We start from the raw sequence: 14248 nt of genomic DNA, 5'->3' as shown, positions 1-14248 counted from the left end.
TATTTTTATCTGACATTCACCCCTGCAGAAAGATTTCCACACAGGAAAGATTTGTGGGGGGCATGGCTGTGATTCTGATTTCATATTTAGCTCTGCATTATATTGTGGTATGTGGCTAATAAATATAATATTTACAAACAGCTCCTTCCATCCACATCATTTTTAAACACAGGTTTCATTTTAACTTTCAAACTATGGAAGACACTGCCTGCATCAAAGTACTTTGATGACCAAGCTTATTGGGAGGTAAGTTTCAATTTAAAGGGGGGGGGGGGGGGGGGGGGGGTGTGTGTGTGTGTGTGTGTGTGTGTGTGTGTGTGTGTGTGTGTGTGTGTGTGTGTGTGTGTGTGTGTGTGTGTGTGTGTGTGTGTGTGTGTGTGTGTGTGTGTGTGTGTGTGTGTGTGTGTGTGTGTGTGTGTGTGTGTGTGTGTGTGTGTGTGTGTGTGTGTGTGGCCTATGCCACCATGAAGCCCTGATCTTGGAATGGATTTCTAGGTGCTAAAATAATACAAAGACTAACCATATTTCATGATAGTTCTTGAATGTCCTGGTCTAAACAGATTAACCATTTTGAGACTGGACAGTATAAATATATACCGACTTTGGATAGAATTTTGAAGTTCCAAAGGAAACTGGGTATCCAAATAGCCTAGATGGATTTGAAAATCCTAACCTTTGCTTATGTGCAGAACTCCCACAGAGTTCAGTGAGAGCAGGGTCAGCTCCTATATGCGTTCAGCATTAAATAAGAAAAGCTCTTAAGCATATGCTTAAATTAATCCCTATTCAGGACAGCACCTAAACATATGACCAACTTTAAGCATGTGCTTAAATGCTCTCTGGAATAAAAATGCTTTCCTGAATCTGGATCCTAAAGACAGACGGCTAGAATATATTTTAACATTGTTTTATATAGCTTTTGATTTTTTTTTTGAGTAAGATGTTATGTTACAGAAATATTTCTGCATTCACAGTTTCCCCATTTGGCTTATGGATTTTGAACAGAGGGACCGGACCCAAATTACAGAAGATTAGACCAAGATGAGGAAAACATTTCCTATCCTCTGCTACAGAAAATTAATTGGGAGGGAGAAGAAAAGGTTAAATATGACTCCTGAATTTCAGAATGTAGAAACATCATTGCAATAGGCTGCTTTCAATTCTTATTAAATGATACAGTATGCAAAGTCACAGATAATAGTTCATTCAGCTTTTCTGCCTTGATAAAGTCTTGCCTTCAACATCTTCTTTTGTGAATTACATACAATAGATCCATCCAGCTTTGATAGCTTATCCTTTTAAGATGCTTTCAGATTTTAATGAAGGAAGATATTTGAAACTCCTTTTCTGAAAGTCAAAAAATAATCATGAACATTAAGGACTTGATTCTGAGGTGCTGAGCATGCTGGTTCTGATCCAGCAAAACACTTCAGCATGTGCGTATTTTTAAGTACAAGTAATCCCACTGAGGTTCCTGTTAAGGAGATGCTTGAGTGCTTTGCTGGATTGGGGCCAGTGTGCTCAGCACCTTGTAGGATCAAACCCTAAATTAGTTGATTAGTTAAAGGAAATCTGTAACTGTTTTGGTTTAGGCCAGCTGCTCTGAAAGTTCAAAGGGTAAGAAACTAAAGTGTGAAGTGGAATTGAAAATAAAAGGCTTGAGCCTGCAACTCTTACTCATGTGAGCAGTCCCCCTGAAGTCAATGGCATTACTTGTGCAAGGGTTGCAGTAGCTGACCCAGAGTTCTCAATCCTGAGAAGTGGGGAGTACCTGGGAGTTATAAGTATTCAGCTCTTCAAAGGGTCAGGTCCACACTGGATATCTGAACAGCACTCTTTACTGTACTGAATTGACTGAAGTGCCTCTTGCTCATGTTAGTGGTCCTCACACATGTAATCCTATTGACCTGAATGGGGCTAATTATGTGACTAATTAGGGGCTTGAAGCATAGGGCCCATAATGTGTAACACAGACAGTATTGGTCACAGGGTTAATTAATTATAAACCAGTTTCTAAATGGCTTTATCCTGGTTTAATGTTGTTTAAATCTTAATATTTAAATAGTGTTTTACCTTTAAACAAGTGTTTAAAGAAACAATGTAAAAAACCTGGTGCTGTGGGAGTGAATATTAATGAACAAACTTTATTTTGTATTTTAAAGGGACACAGTCAATATGAAAAAATCAATTGGTCTGAAAATGTTGTATATACACAATAGTTTAAAAGTAATGCTTATCAGTATTGCCATCTGATGGCATTTAAAGCCCCAATTCTGCATAGACTTCAAAAGGTCACCACAAGGGCCTGCCTGCATGGAACTCAGGATCAGGGTCTTAGTATATAGTTAGCCCTAATGCTGTAATGGACTCTGAGAAAGAAAACTCTTATACCCACATGGAGCTCCTTGTAGGATTGAGGCCTTAATCATGGAGTTCCAGATCCTCAAAAGGTGTTTAGGCATGTGCCCACCCTGGATTTCAATGAGTTACGCAACTAGATACCTTTTGAGCATCTGGGTCAGAGTTTCTCCTTCATTTCAGACTGTCTGTCTCACTCCCAGCTTTTCAATTGCCTACATTAAGAAACTGCAAGTATTGGTTGTCTTTAATCAGTACACTTGCTAGAAAATAAAGCAAACTGGCAATCTGCCATAACAGATGATATTCTTTGATACAACAAGAAACCTATACTGTCCTTGATCCATTAGCTCTAAAGGGAAATGGAGTGTTATTTAGTGGCTAACTTCTCATAACTTCATTGGCAGTAATGAAAGAGTTTCTGGTAGAGGAAATGCTATTGTTCTATGTTTCTGAGTCACGAGATGATCACTGACCTGCTTATTTCTAGAGCCCGGCACGCCTACAAAAATTTGGATCTGCATCCGAGCTGCAATCTGCAAAGACGGTAAACAATACAACCACATCTCTGCATGTAGATTTGCAGGGCTCTCCTTATTCCATCAAATGTTCACAGAACTCCCATCAAAACAGATAGTAGCTGAGTCTATGCAATTACTTGAGTCCAGGAAGCTTAGTATGAGAACAACATAGAGTATGTATAGATCATAACCACTATAGTTGCCTCATCTCAGTTATACTTCTACTTATTTCCCTCCTACTAACAGCATTGCAAGAGTCCAGTTTAAGTGCAATCTGTTTTTAATTTTCCAGCAGTTTGTTGCATCTGGTGCAGTTAGTATTAATTTTTTTTAAAGGGACACTTTTGAAAATGTTACTTCACACCTTACACTAACCCAGATTTTTCAGATGTCTTTTGCTCAATCAGTAGTCCTAACCTTAAACACTGAAGGGAAAAGGGCTGCTTGTATATCCACATGCATTATCACTTGAGCCATGAGTAGTTATGGAATAAAAGTTCTACATGTGGTCCACTGTTCCAAGAGTAGAGAAAGCATAGCCAGAGAGCTATGGGCTGCATTCTACTTACAGCTATGCCCCACTCAGTACTACTCATCCAGTTTGTATCGACTGTCCCAGGACCACAGAAATGGTTCATCAGTTGGAGGCAGAATTCTCCAGCTCCTTCCCAGGGAATCTGCAGGGACACTTGAAAGGAAGAGGAGCCATTTCTTAAGTGGCTTCTGCTATGCAGTAAGTCCTGGGAGGAATCACTTAAGCTAGTTCTGTACTGCAAAAGGTAGCACAGGGGCCACAGCAGTAAGTGGGGGGAAATAGGCAAAATTTGCAGCCTAGCCCTCAAAGGATTTTGCACAACCCCAGCTAAAGGCACATTCAAGCCAAAATTACTTCAGACTGCCCTGTCCTGATTTATGCAGAGGGCTCAGCTAGTTCCCCCATATGTATATGCTTCTGGTGGACAGGAGAGAAAATAGAGCTCACGCAACTGAAGAGTAGAATTTAGGAACTGTGGAAAATACAGAGTGGCCAAATTCATCCTTACTACAGCTACATGAACTTTAAAGCTTGGCCTGTTGTCTTTAATTGTTCAATAATCCAAAGCTTTTAAAGAGCCCTTAGAGTATAAGATTGAGCAGTTATTTTCTTACAAGATAAATACCTTAGTTCACCATTTCAATGATAATCTTTATTCTCGATTACATTTGGATTATAAACTAAATCCCTTTTATAGGTGTTTTTCATTTGAGGGAATTAAAGTTAACAGACTTTGTCCTCTACAGACAGGGCATTTAATTCTATCAGTGCTTCTAATAGATATTAGGAGCCATAGAAGGTATTGAGGAACTGCCATGAGAAGTTAGCTTAGTGACAAATTAACAGTCTTTGTACAGTAGAGTTAGGGGAGAGAACTATATACACTCTTACTCAATATGCCCTACATGGAGTAATTTAACTGAGCACAATTTTGTTAGTGGATGGAGAACTGTTAAGGCTTCCTTTTGCACCATACAGAAAAACGTGGCAGTTTCTTTCCTTGAAAGCCTGTTAGTGTTGCCTATTTCTTCCAGCCTCCCTCCTCTTCAACCTCATACTACACTAGATCAGTATTTTTCAGTTATTCCTTGGGGCATTGATTCTGTTTGGTTTATGGATAGTGGATTAAGAATACATGAATACTAATGGCTCAAAGCATTTCACTGCCTCCATCCTGATTACAATGTTCCAGGGTCAAAGTGTAATGGTATGCCAACAAAAAATAAAATCAAGGCTTTATGTCAAGGTACGGTCTGGCCAGTTGAAGTAAATGCAGACTTGAGTGAATGGTTTAACAAACTCATGTTAAACAAGAATGCATTCTCTCCCCTCTGTTTGGCATTGTAATTATGAGGAAAAAGTATTATACCACATGATGCCTGTCTATAGCAGTACACTAGAAGAAATCGATTTTGCTGATGATATTGCATGTCAGTTGAGCTGTAAAAAATCTCCAAACTCAGGCATTACATTAGAAGGCAAAGGAATACAAGAGGTGAGTCAGTTCACATACCTTGGCAGTATCATGCATATATCCAGAAGGAACGAAGACTCAAACTGGCAAGGCAGCATGTATGTTTACCAATTTAAACAAGATTTGGTCATCAAAAACTATGATTAAAGATCCAACAATGTGAATATTCAACTGAAATGTTATTTTCAACTTCACATATATATGTGAAAGCTAGAAAACCACCAGAGCTATAGGCAGATGTCTAAATGCCTTTGACTCAGGAAATACTAGGTATTAAATAGAATGAATTTATAACAAATGCTGAGATTCATCACAACGTTCAACAACCTGTTATCCCAGAATTATATAGAAAGAAAGATGGAAGTATCTGGTAGAGGTGGTAAAAATCAAGCCACAGCATTTGCCACTGCAGGCTTGCTTCTGGGCAGCTGGAGGAACATGTCATAGGACCAGCCACTAGAATCCTTTGATCAAACAATATTTAAAGGGAGAATTTATGCTACTTAACAGAAAAAACAAACCCCAAAAGTAGCTGAGGATAGCCAGGGATGGTGGAGCCTTAAACAACATATGAGGGCACCAGAAGGATTCAGAGACACCTCCACAACCTAAGGGGACCATAAAGCAAGAATTGGGTCAGATAATGGGTTCCCTGCTGCTTGACAAACCTCCCCCTGAAGGATGTGCTGGGGCTGTTTGAAGAGCTATTGTGTTTGAGAGTACTATTAGGCATTTTACTCTACTTCCTTGCATTGTAAATTGCATCATTTAATAGCGCTAGGTAAAATTTCAGGCAAATAGTTTATTTGCCAAAAAATGCAGTTTGTAGCCCTCAAACTATTTGTGAATTTGGCACAAGTCTGCCAAATAGTTTTGGCCAAAAGAAAATTTGAGGAGGTGATAGCTGCCTCCCTTATAACTTGCCCAAGTATTAGGATACTAACCTGGAATGTCGGAGATGCAGGTTCATTTCCCCCTTAGGTGGAGCAGGGATTTGAACTAGTCTCCCACCTATAAGGAGAATGCCCTGGCCAAGCCCCTGGATAGCGATATCCTAGGGCAAGTCTCTCCTGTTGGAACTGTTACACTTTTTATAAATAAATAGGTCATAGGAACAGGGACTTAAACTTAGGTCTCTCCAGTCCGAGGTGCCTGTCCTAACCACCTGGATATGGAGTCACTCACTCTCTTCTTTCCCTATCCCAAAGACATTCTGATTTTTCAGAAATGACCTTGACCCCCACCCCGCCCCTGCAATTATTGGTCCAGCTCCTGTTTAACACGAGGACTTAAAAAGCAAGTATCAATATTAACTATAACAGCACAGAAGGTACTGCTGCTAGAATAATGTGCATCTCTATGAACTCTTAACAGCAATAACTATTTTTATTGTAAATTTTTGAACAGTCTCAGTACGACTAGTCCAGTATTTTCATATAAAAACAATGAGGCAGTATAATATACATTGTGAAAAAGTGCCACACAGGTTCTGAAATCCAGGATATGTTTATATTGTTCAGTATCAGATACAGGTATACCATATTGTAATAAATAAGTATTAAAATTGTTTAAGAATACTTTTAATTGCAGTTTTAGACCTCAGATACAGTGCAGAACACTTGGTTAAATACACCCATTATTCCTCTATATTATTTATTTGTAAAACATACCACAAGAGTGTCTTTCATTGTTACACTTTCCCTATGAGTTTTACATTTCAGTCAAATACAACAGAACACAAAATCCACATCTAAGAAGACTAAAAAAAAAGTTATTTTAAACAGAACAGAAAATGGAAATTTTATTGCCTCATGATTTTAGTTTTTATCCTCAGAAATAATTCAAGAGCTAGAATTTACAAAATTATTACAAAAAAACCCCCAAAACACAGGTGTGTGCAGTAAAAAAATCATAGAGCTTGACTCACTTCTGCAGACACATTCACTGCCACAAGTCTTCAGTTCGGCCAAATTTAAAGACCAGCCCTCTGTTTAAAAATAAAACAAAACAGGAAAAAACACATAAGCTTATTGCAAAGAATACAAGGGCCATCAACTTCAAAGGAAGCAGGCTCAGATTTCCCGGTTTTGGGAGATAAAATTTCAGATAAAAGACTTTTATAGTCAGTAAATTTTGATTCTGATCCTCCAAGCAGATCCATATGGGCAGATCCCTGACTTCACTGGAGGTTTGTCCAAATGTGTATCATTAAAAGATTTGAGGGTGGAGGTTGTCTTAGAAATAACAGTAACAGGGAATCATGAATAGATTAATTTTATATCTAATGTTCAATGTCAGCCATTAAAACTAACTAAATTTAGTTTAGAGCAGTGGTTTTCAAACTTTTTAGGCTGCATGCCCCTTTCCAAATAATGTAGTTTACTGAATACCTCCATGTGAGATAGGCGGCACATGAGGGATGGGGTGCATATGGGGTCACGTCACTCTCTCCTCCCCGCCCCCGATTTCTGCCCTCCATTTAGCAACAGCTTCTAGATTTTCAAACTGCGGGGTGCAGAGGAACTTTCAGGGGGGAGAGTGGCAGCAGGCTCAGAAAGGGAGTACCACCTCCACTCCCACTGCATGGGGATGGCATCAGCGCTCACCCCCCAAACGTTCCTGTGCGCCCCAGTTTGAAAACCTCGGATTCACACAACAGAACGGAAATGTATACCAATGTAGCTGCAGTTTTAATTGAAAGATTATAAATCGATTAGGTTGCTAAATAGAATGCATTGTCCACCATTACAGGATTGTTCTCACGTACCACAGTTTGAAAACCACTCGTTTAGAAGGATAAACAAAGGAAAACAGGCTTACCCAAAAAAGATAAATGCATTCTGGAAAAAAACAGCTATTCCTGGGTACACTAGTGGTTTTTCTGACAAAGGAAAAGAATTTCCATTACATTTTCAGAACTCTATTGATTCTCAACAAAATCCTGTTTCTCTCGGATATTTCAGAAACACTCAACTCCAGTATCATGTTCACAAAGACTATCAGTTCAGTGCAAGAAAAGCATGTTTGGAGAGACTTGGATTAGGTTTTGTCAAATAACTTTAAAGAACTAGTGGAGTTTGATAGGAAAGCACTAATCAGAACTGAACACTAATACACACTAGATGATGCAAACTAACAGGAAAAGAAATCTACTTGGGGGAAAATTAATAAGGACTGCAAAATTATAATGCTGCAGTTAACATTGCAAATACCTGGCAAAATAGTTGAAAAAAACGGTGTAGAAAATATTGCATAACTTTAATAGCAGTAAGATGAACAGGATTCCATATCCAAGCCAACTGTGCACAGTGTGGTCTTTAGGGCATTGTTGTCATTGCAGTTTCATTTAGGCAGGTTTGCTATTATCTCATGACATTAGATGGAAGTTTGTCTCACTATATCCCTTTCTATCTTTGCTAACATGATGAACCTCCACCCACCATCTGTCAGTTGCATGCAACAGAAGAGAAAGCATAAGGTCCAACCCACTGGAAACTTCACACAAGATATACAATAGCCTTCTGTTCAGAAAAAAACGTTTAGTTTACCAGCTCAGATGTACCTCACTTTCTACACCAAAACATGTATCACAAATGGAATGACCCCATGGGACTATCATCAACTGACTATATAACACCTTAAATGTATACAGTGGCATACAAAAATGCACTGTGCTGAACAAATAACACTGTCCCTGCCTCAAGTACCTTAGAGGAATAAGTCAGTACAATATACAGAAATACACAACAGAACCAAAAGAGTTAGGTATAGTCTTATAGCTTAAGGCTGAGTTTTCAAACATGCTTAAGGAGGTTGATTAGCTAACTCCCCTGGGCTCCTTCAGAAATCCCAGCCTAAATGATTCATGGAGCAGATGGGTGACTAATACCAGAGAAGAGAATGTAAAGGTTCACTTTTAACAGAATATCACTCACCTGTTGTTACTCTATAACTGCTGTGATGCTGAAGTTTGGAATTACCCTCACCTCTGCTATTCCTGCCTGGAACTGGCTCATGGTTTTGTTTATATTTTATATAATGATCTTTTTCCATATAAGACCCAAATAGTATCATTTTCCAGTTCCCTCAGGTTTCTCCAGGCTTCTCTACATGAGAAGTTATATCAAGTAACGTGTAAATTTAGAACGACCATAGTTATACCGATATAACTTCATGTGTGGACACACCTATTCTGGCATAAGAGTGCCTTTTTCTAGTTTCATTTATGTCACTCTGGAAGTGGTTTAAGCTATACTGGAAAAAGCAAGTCTTACACCGAAATAAGAGAGTCCACACAGGGAGTTATACCAGCATGATACAACAGTATAACTTCCTTTGTAGACATACCCTCAGTCCTTAATGATGCCAACTGAAGGCTTAATAACACAGAAGACAGATTAACAGTAACATACACTTTAAAAAAAAAATTGGAACTGACTCTGAAAAGGTTATCTCCTAAAATATTACCACTGGGAAAAAGTTGAGCGAAAAAGGAAGAGAAATAGAGTTGCTGGAGGAAAAAGGAATTTAGAAAAGAGAAAAAACAGAACAGGATAAATACTGAAAGAAAAATGGATGATAAGGAGGAGAATAGGAAAAGAGAAGCCAGAAAGAGGATAAAGTACAGATAGTATGGGATGGGGCCTGTTCCAATTAGTCTGATTAGGGCACCAAAAATATTTTAAAAATAGACCTTCTTGGAGCTGATCCAGAAAGAAGTCACTCACTCATTCATTCAATATCCATTTAAAACATTATTATAGTAAACCATCAAAACAGGATGATGATAAGATCTGTATTGTATCTTACCTTTAACAACATAGCCTCCAAAGAGGATCCACATGGAAGCAATCAGAGATCCAAAAGCCATCATAAAACCAATGAACAGCCAGATGCGGGCACCTTAAAAATACACATATATATATTATGTCACTTTCAATCTGCTCTTGTTTCAAAACAACACTTTATACAATATACCACATCTTTCAAGACTGGGACTAGTATTGTGTACAATATACATCTTAAATCCATATTAAAGGAGAGATTGCAGGCAACAATTTTATCTGCTCTCATGCATGAGATAGCATAAATTATTACCAATGACATTTCAAAGAGCTATTAACATTACCCATGAAGATCTCATCTCTAAACTAAACTCTAATAGCAAGATACTTCCACCAGTGTACAACCTGACCGAACAGGCTTTGTGACAGAGAGGTCCTAGTTACTCAGGATTGGCGATGTAATGATACTCTCCCTGCAGACTAGCAGTGGAATCACACTGAGGCCATATGAGTGCTGTGCTGCGCTCCCTTCCACAGGAAATATTTGGTCAGTGGTGTCAGGGCCTTGTGCTTATCCTCTACAATGGGTGAAATTCACTCACAATGTATATACAGAATGTTAGAAGAGCTATTTATGGCATCGAGAGTATTTCAATTTGGATGCCACGTAAACTTGCACTAAAGTCCTAGGTGGCAGGAGTCAGAGTTAGACAGTGACCATTTGGAAAAGAGAACAGCCAATTATTAACTTGTACACAAGAGCCAAAATAATTACTGTTTGGTTATAAATGATTATTGGATTGTATCAGCTGGCAGAAGAATGAAACCAAACACTATTACCATTCTTGCAAATTGTGTGGTAAAGATACAATTATGTGAGTGACAGGCAAAATCAGTTGTGGAAACCAAGAGATCTGATTTAACAGGATCGTGTAAAAAGGCTAGTTGTTCTCACACATCTGAAAAAATAAGTTCACTGAAGTTTACACCTGGTAAAAATGCTTAGCAGTAGCAAAACAAGAAACGTACAAATGTCACACTTTTATATTCACATTATAAATTAAACTACATCAATGCATTGTACTGTAGGACAGACTATACAGCTATAGCTCTATTTATAATACCATTTATAACATTTTTACCTGTTTGCCCAAGACAGCCTTCACTGTAACTGTCACCACGGACTTGTCCATTGGACACTGCATTGATCCTGCATGAATAAAACAGAATCCAATTGACAAATACAGGTGAAACTATACAGGAAATTCACACTTCCGAGTAATTTCTTCTATTTTCATGTACAAAAATGGTGACATCTTATTACTCTATAAATATTTTCTCCAACTGTTGCTCTGAAAAGGAGGGATAGTTAATTTAGCAGCTCAAACTTGAAAAAAAGAAAAATTAAAGCATTTTTCAAAATATGACGAATAATTAAATCTACACAATTAAAAACAGCCATACAATTTAAAAAGAGGTCAACAGGGTCCCATGTGAATATAGGGGTCTTCGTATGTGTAAATTTATATCTGTGTAGTTCTCAATGCTGATTTGTGACCTAACTCTCTTGAAATGGCTATAAAATACCCCACTGTAGTCCGTAACAACCTCTCACCCTTCAACACAGCAGAAATAATGTTCATTTAACTGCTGAACATAGGCCTATGACTATAAAATAGGACTGTGGCAGTTTAGAATAAAAGTCTGCACTTAATTTTTTTTTTTTAACTTTCCTTTTGGGGCGGGAGGGATAGCTCAGTGGTTTGAGCATTGGCCTGCTAAACCCAGGGTTGTGAGTTCAATCCCTGAGGAGGCTATTTAGGGATCTGGGGAAAAAATTGGGGATTGGTCCTGCTTTGAGCAGGGGGTTGGACTAGATGACCTCTTGAGGTCCCTTCCAACCCTGATATTCTAGGGTTCTATAAAGTATGTTGGTTGTACTGGTAAAGAAATCACACCTACATTAGGAATGCAATAGTGGCTATAACTCCACAAGCATGGTATGAATGATTGAAGTCTTCCATCTGAGGATATTTAACAGCTGCATCTATGATAATCCACCAGCCTGTAAAAAACTATTTAAAATACAAAACTTAAAATACAGACATGATTAAGTGCAACATCATTACAATGTTGTCTAGCAAAAATTAACATTAGTACCCTATATGAAAACGATATGGGGCCAATTTAGTTTTCATTGAAGTCAGTGGGGATCGTCTTATTATACATGCAGCACTAAATTGGAAGAAACTGAAAAAAACTGAAGTAGCACATGCTTACAATTTCAATAGAAAGATCATTTTACAACAACCTCTTAAAAATGTGGAGTAGTCTGATATATCAGCTAGTCTATACTTTTAAAGAATGTCATTGTAATTCACTTAAATAAAGCCCTGCTGTAAACTAGCTTTGTGGTGCACCAGAAGTTCCTTGCATGGGGTAGAATAAAGGATGAAGTGTGACACGGTAGTGACTGAAGACCAGGCAAATTGTGATATGGTATAAATGTGCTAACTGATCAGCTTTCTACAGTAGGGCTTTCTACAGTACTGAGAACTACCGAAAAATAGTGTTTTATACTGTCTGATGGTGATATAAAATGGTCTTACATATGTAGATTAGACCAAACTGAATTTTAGCATTGATCCTCACAGGACTAACATTATTTGGTCCTGCAGACCATTTTCTTAAGTAAACGAATCCTCTTCAGGATAACTTACTTTGAAGACAACCACACAATAGCCAATATGAGCTGCCAGTGTGTAATAAATTCACAATGTGCCATAACAGGTTGTTCCTTTTGTGGCCCAAGCAGTGATTTTCAGTGCAGTACTGACTTGTTGCATACAGGCCAACAGCACATATAAAATAAAAAAATGGTTAGTTATACACACCAGCACACCAGCAGCAACTGATGCAATTGTATTGCGCTTTTCTCCCCAGTCAACACACTCTGAGCATCTCATGGTCTCAAGAAATCCAGACATTTTCAGCTCTCTGAAAAACTAGAAGATGAAGCAATTTTTATTTTCCCCCCCCACAAAGAGCATCTTCTCATACTTCTATGAAACAAGTGCAAGGTGACATGGAGTTGCTATAAAGATTATGAAGATTGTTAAAAAAGCTAGAAATCATCAGCATGTCAAAAACTGTCTTCTCACTAACTACGGCAATGGGACCTATGCACAGCTGAACAAGGCAGGAGACAAACGCAACTCATCAGGCCAAAGAGCAATTGCCCAAAATTGCTCTCTAGGGTCTTTCTGAGGGATAAGAATGAAACCACTATCAGGCAGACCAGTCTACTCCCTCAAGGGTTTGCAGTCAGGTTAACAAAACCTAACAATCAACAGTATCAGAGACAGCTGACAGCATGGATCCCTGGTCCTTATCCATTGACAGAAGATCATCTGTTAATACAAACATGCACTGATAGAAGACAGGGGATCTGACACACCCAGATAGCGAGGCATGGCTTGCCACACATTCTTAGATGCTGGATGGGAAGATCATCAGCAATTACTTTAGATTATCAGCGACAAGTGATGTTTTTCGAGTGATGAGTGGCTTCACCTTCCTTTGTTCACTGCCCAGGAAACACATGCCTCCCAAGCATGGGGCTGCAGCCTGGAGCTTTCTGCATCCTGTGGATGCCGTCGCTTTAGGAACTGCGGCGGGACTGTGCGTAGACAGTGCTCTCACCATCCTTCTGCAGCTGTGGTAGGGCCTGCTGGCTCTCCTCTCCTTGCCTTGCCCAGCTGGGGAGAGGTGGCAGGGCCTCGGCCCACATGGCCACACAGCTCTGAGCCACAATGGCAATCCTCCCCCGCCTCCCCAAGTTAATGTAGAGAATCATGCCAGTGTCAGACAGCTGCCCCAGGCAGACCCGGGGTCCCTCAGCCTAGCTCCTGATGCAGCCAATGGATGACAGTACACGAGGCCAGGGCCTGGGGACATATATCCCCCCCCCACCACCACCTTGGTGTGCCAACCATTAGCTGCACGGGGATGACCAATGGCCAGCGCCCCTCTGGTGGCCAATAGGATGAGAAGGCCAGTGACACACAACCCCCAGGGAGCCAATGGCCAGCAGCGTGGCCCCTGGGGCAGCCAATGGCTGCTAGCAATGGCCAGTGGCTTCTCCCCCCAAGCGGTCAATGGCCGGCAGCCAGTGGAGAGGAAGCAGCCTGTGGGCACCCCCCAATCAGCACCCTGGCTGCCCGCCCAGCCATGGCCCACAGCCCAGCCCCGGGGTCAAGGGTGTCTATGGGGCTGCCCGCGGGCCCCACTTACCCCAGCGCGCGGGCAGGAAGAAGGTGCAGCCGTTGGCTTAGTGGCGGGCCGCGCGCGCGCGCGCTCTTTCCTCCCTCGGCGGAGACCCGCCGCCGCCCCCTCAACGCAGCGAACAAACAACCTGAGGCCTAGGGACCCGGATGGAGGAGAGCCTAGAAAGACGTCACGGATCGCCGTCTACCACATCGCGCATGCGCACCCGCCAGCCGTTCTCAGGCGTGTGACCATCACAAACTCAGCGGGAGGAGGAATGGGAACTACATATGCTGCACCGCCCTCCACC

General features: G+C 40.3%; 2 protein-coding genes across 6 annotated transcripts in view; one reads left to right on the top strand and one right to left on the bottom strand.

The window, feature by feature from the left end:
* Positions 1-6876, top strand: part of LOC140900341 (RH-like protein) — a 27242-nt gene extending 20366 nt beyond the window's left edge. For all 3 annotated transcript variants that reach the window (XM_073317509.1, XM_073317512.1, XM_073317511.1), the window contains 2 exons: positions 173-246; positions 975-6876. In XM_073317509.1, the coding sequence (XP_073173610.1) occupies positions 173-246; positions 975-1001 (101 nt within the window). In that variant the 3' untranslated portion in view covers positions 1002-6876. The remainder of the gene's footprint in view (positions 1-172; positions 247-974) is intronic.
* On the bottom strand, positions 6453-14248 carry TMEM50A (transmembrane protein 50A). 3 transcript variants are annotated; one of them, XM_073317524.1, is made up of 7 exons: positions 13966-14238; positions 12567-12677; positions 11635-11747; positions 10815-10882; positions 9698-9790; positions 7709-7769; positions 6735-6875 (listed from the first exon to the last, which is right to left on the bottom strand). In XM_073317524.1, the coding sequence occupies exons 2-7, from the start codon at positions 12657-12659 to the stop codon at positions 6830-6832; spliced, it is 474 nt and encodes a 157-aa protein (XP_073173625.1). In that variant the 5' UTR covers positions 12660-12677; positions 13966-14238; the 3' UTR covers positions 6735-6829. The 3 variants fall into 3 exon arrangements, with proteins under 3 accessions (XP_073173624.1, XP_073173623.1, XP_073173625.1); XM_073317523.1 differs by lacking the exon at positions 7709-7769 and having other exon boundaries at positions 6453-6875; positions 14087-14248; XM_073317522.1 differs by lacking the exon at positions 7709-7769 and having other exon boundaries at positions 6453-6875; positions 13966-14244.

The sequence above is a fragment of the Lepidochelys kempii genome, chromosome 19, assembly GCF_965140265.1.
Source record: "Lepidochelys kempii isolate rLepKem1 chromosome 19, rLepKem1.hap2, whole genome shotgun sequence".
Classification (NCBI taxonomy): Eukaryota; Metazoa; Chordata; order Testudines; family Cheloniidae; genus Lepidochelys; species Lepidochelys kempii.
Note: the sequence above shows the minus strand (reverse complement) of the source record. Positions and strands in the feature narration are given on the sequence as shown.

Excerpts from the sequence above, each read along its gene's own strand:
- TMEM50A (XM_073317523.1), bottom strand. The coding sequence starts at position 12,659 with ATGTCTGGATTTCTTGAGACCATGAGATGCTCAGAGTGTGTTGACTGG. Across the intron at positions 11,748-12,566 it reads CAGTTGCTGCTGGTGTGCTG|TTTTTTACAGGCTGGTGGAT; the intron begins GTGTGTATAACT and ends TATTTTAAATAG. Across the intron at positions 6,876-9,697 it reads TGGAGGCTATGTTGTTAAAG|AGGGCTGGTCTTTAAATTTG; the intron begins GTAAGATACAAT and ends ATTTTTAAACAG.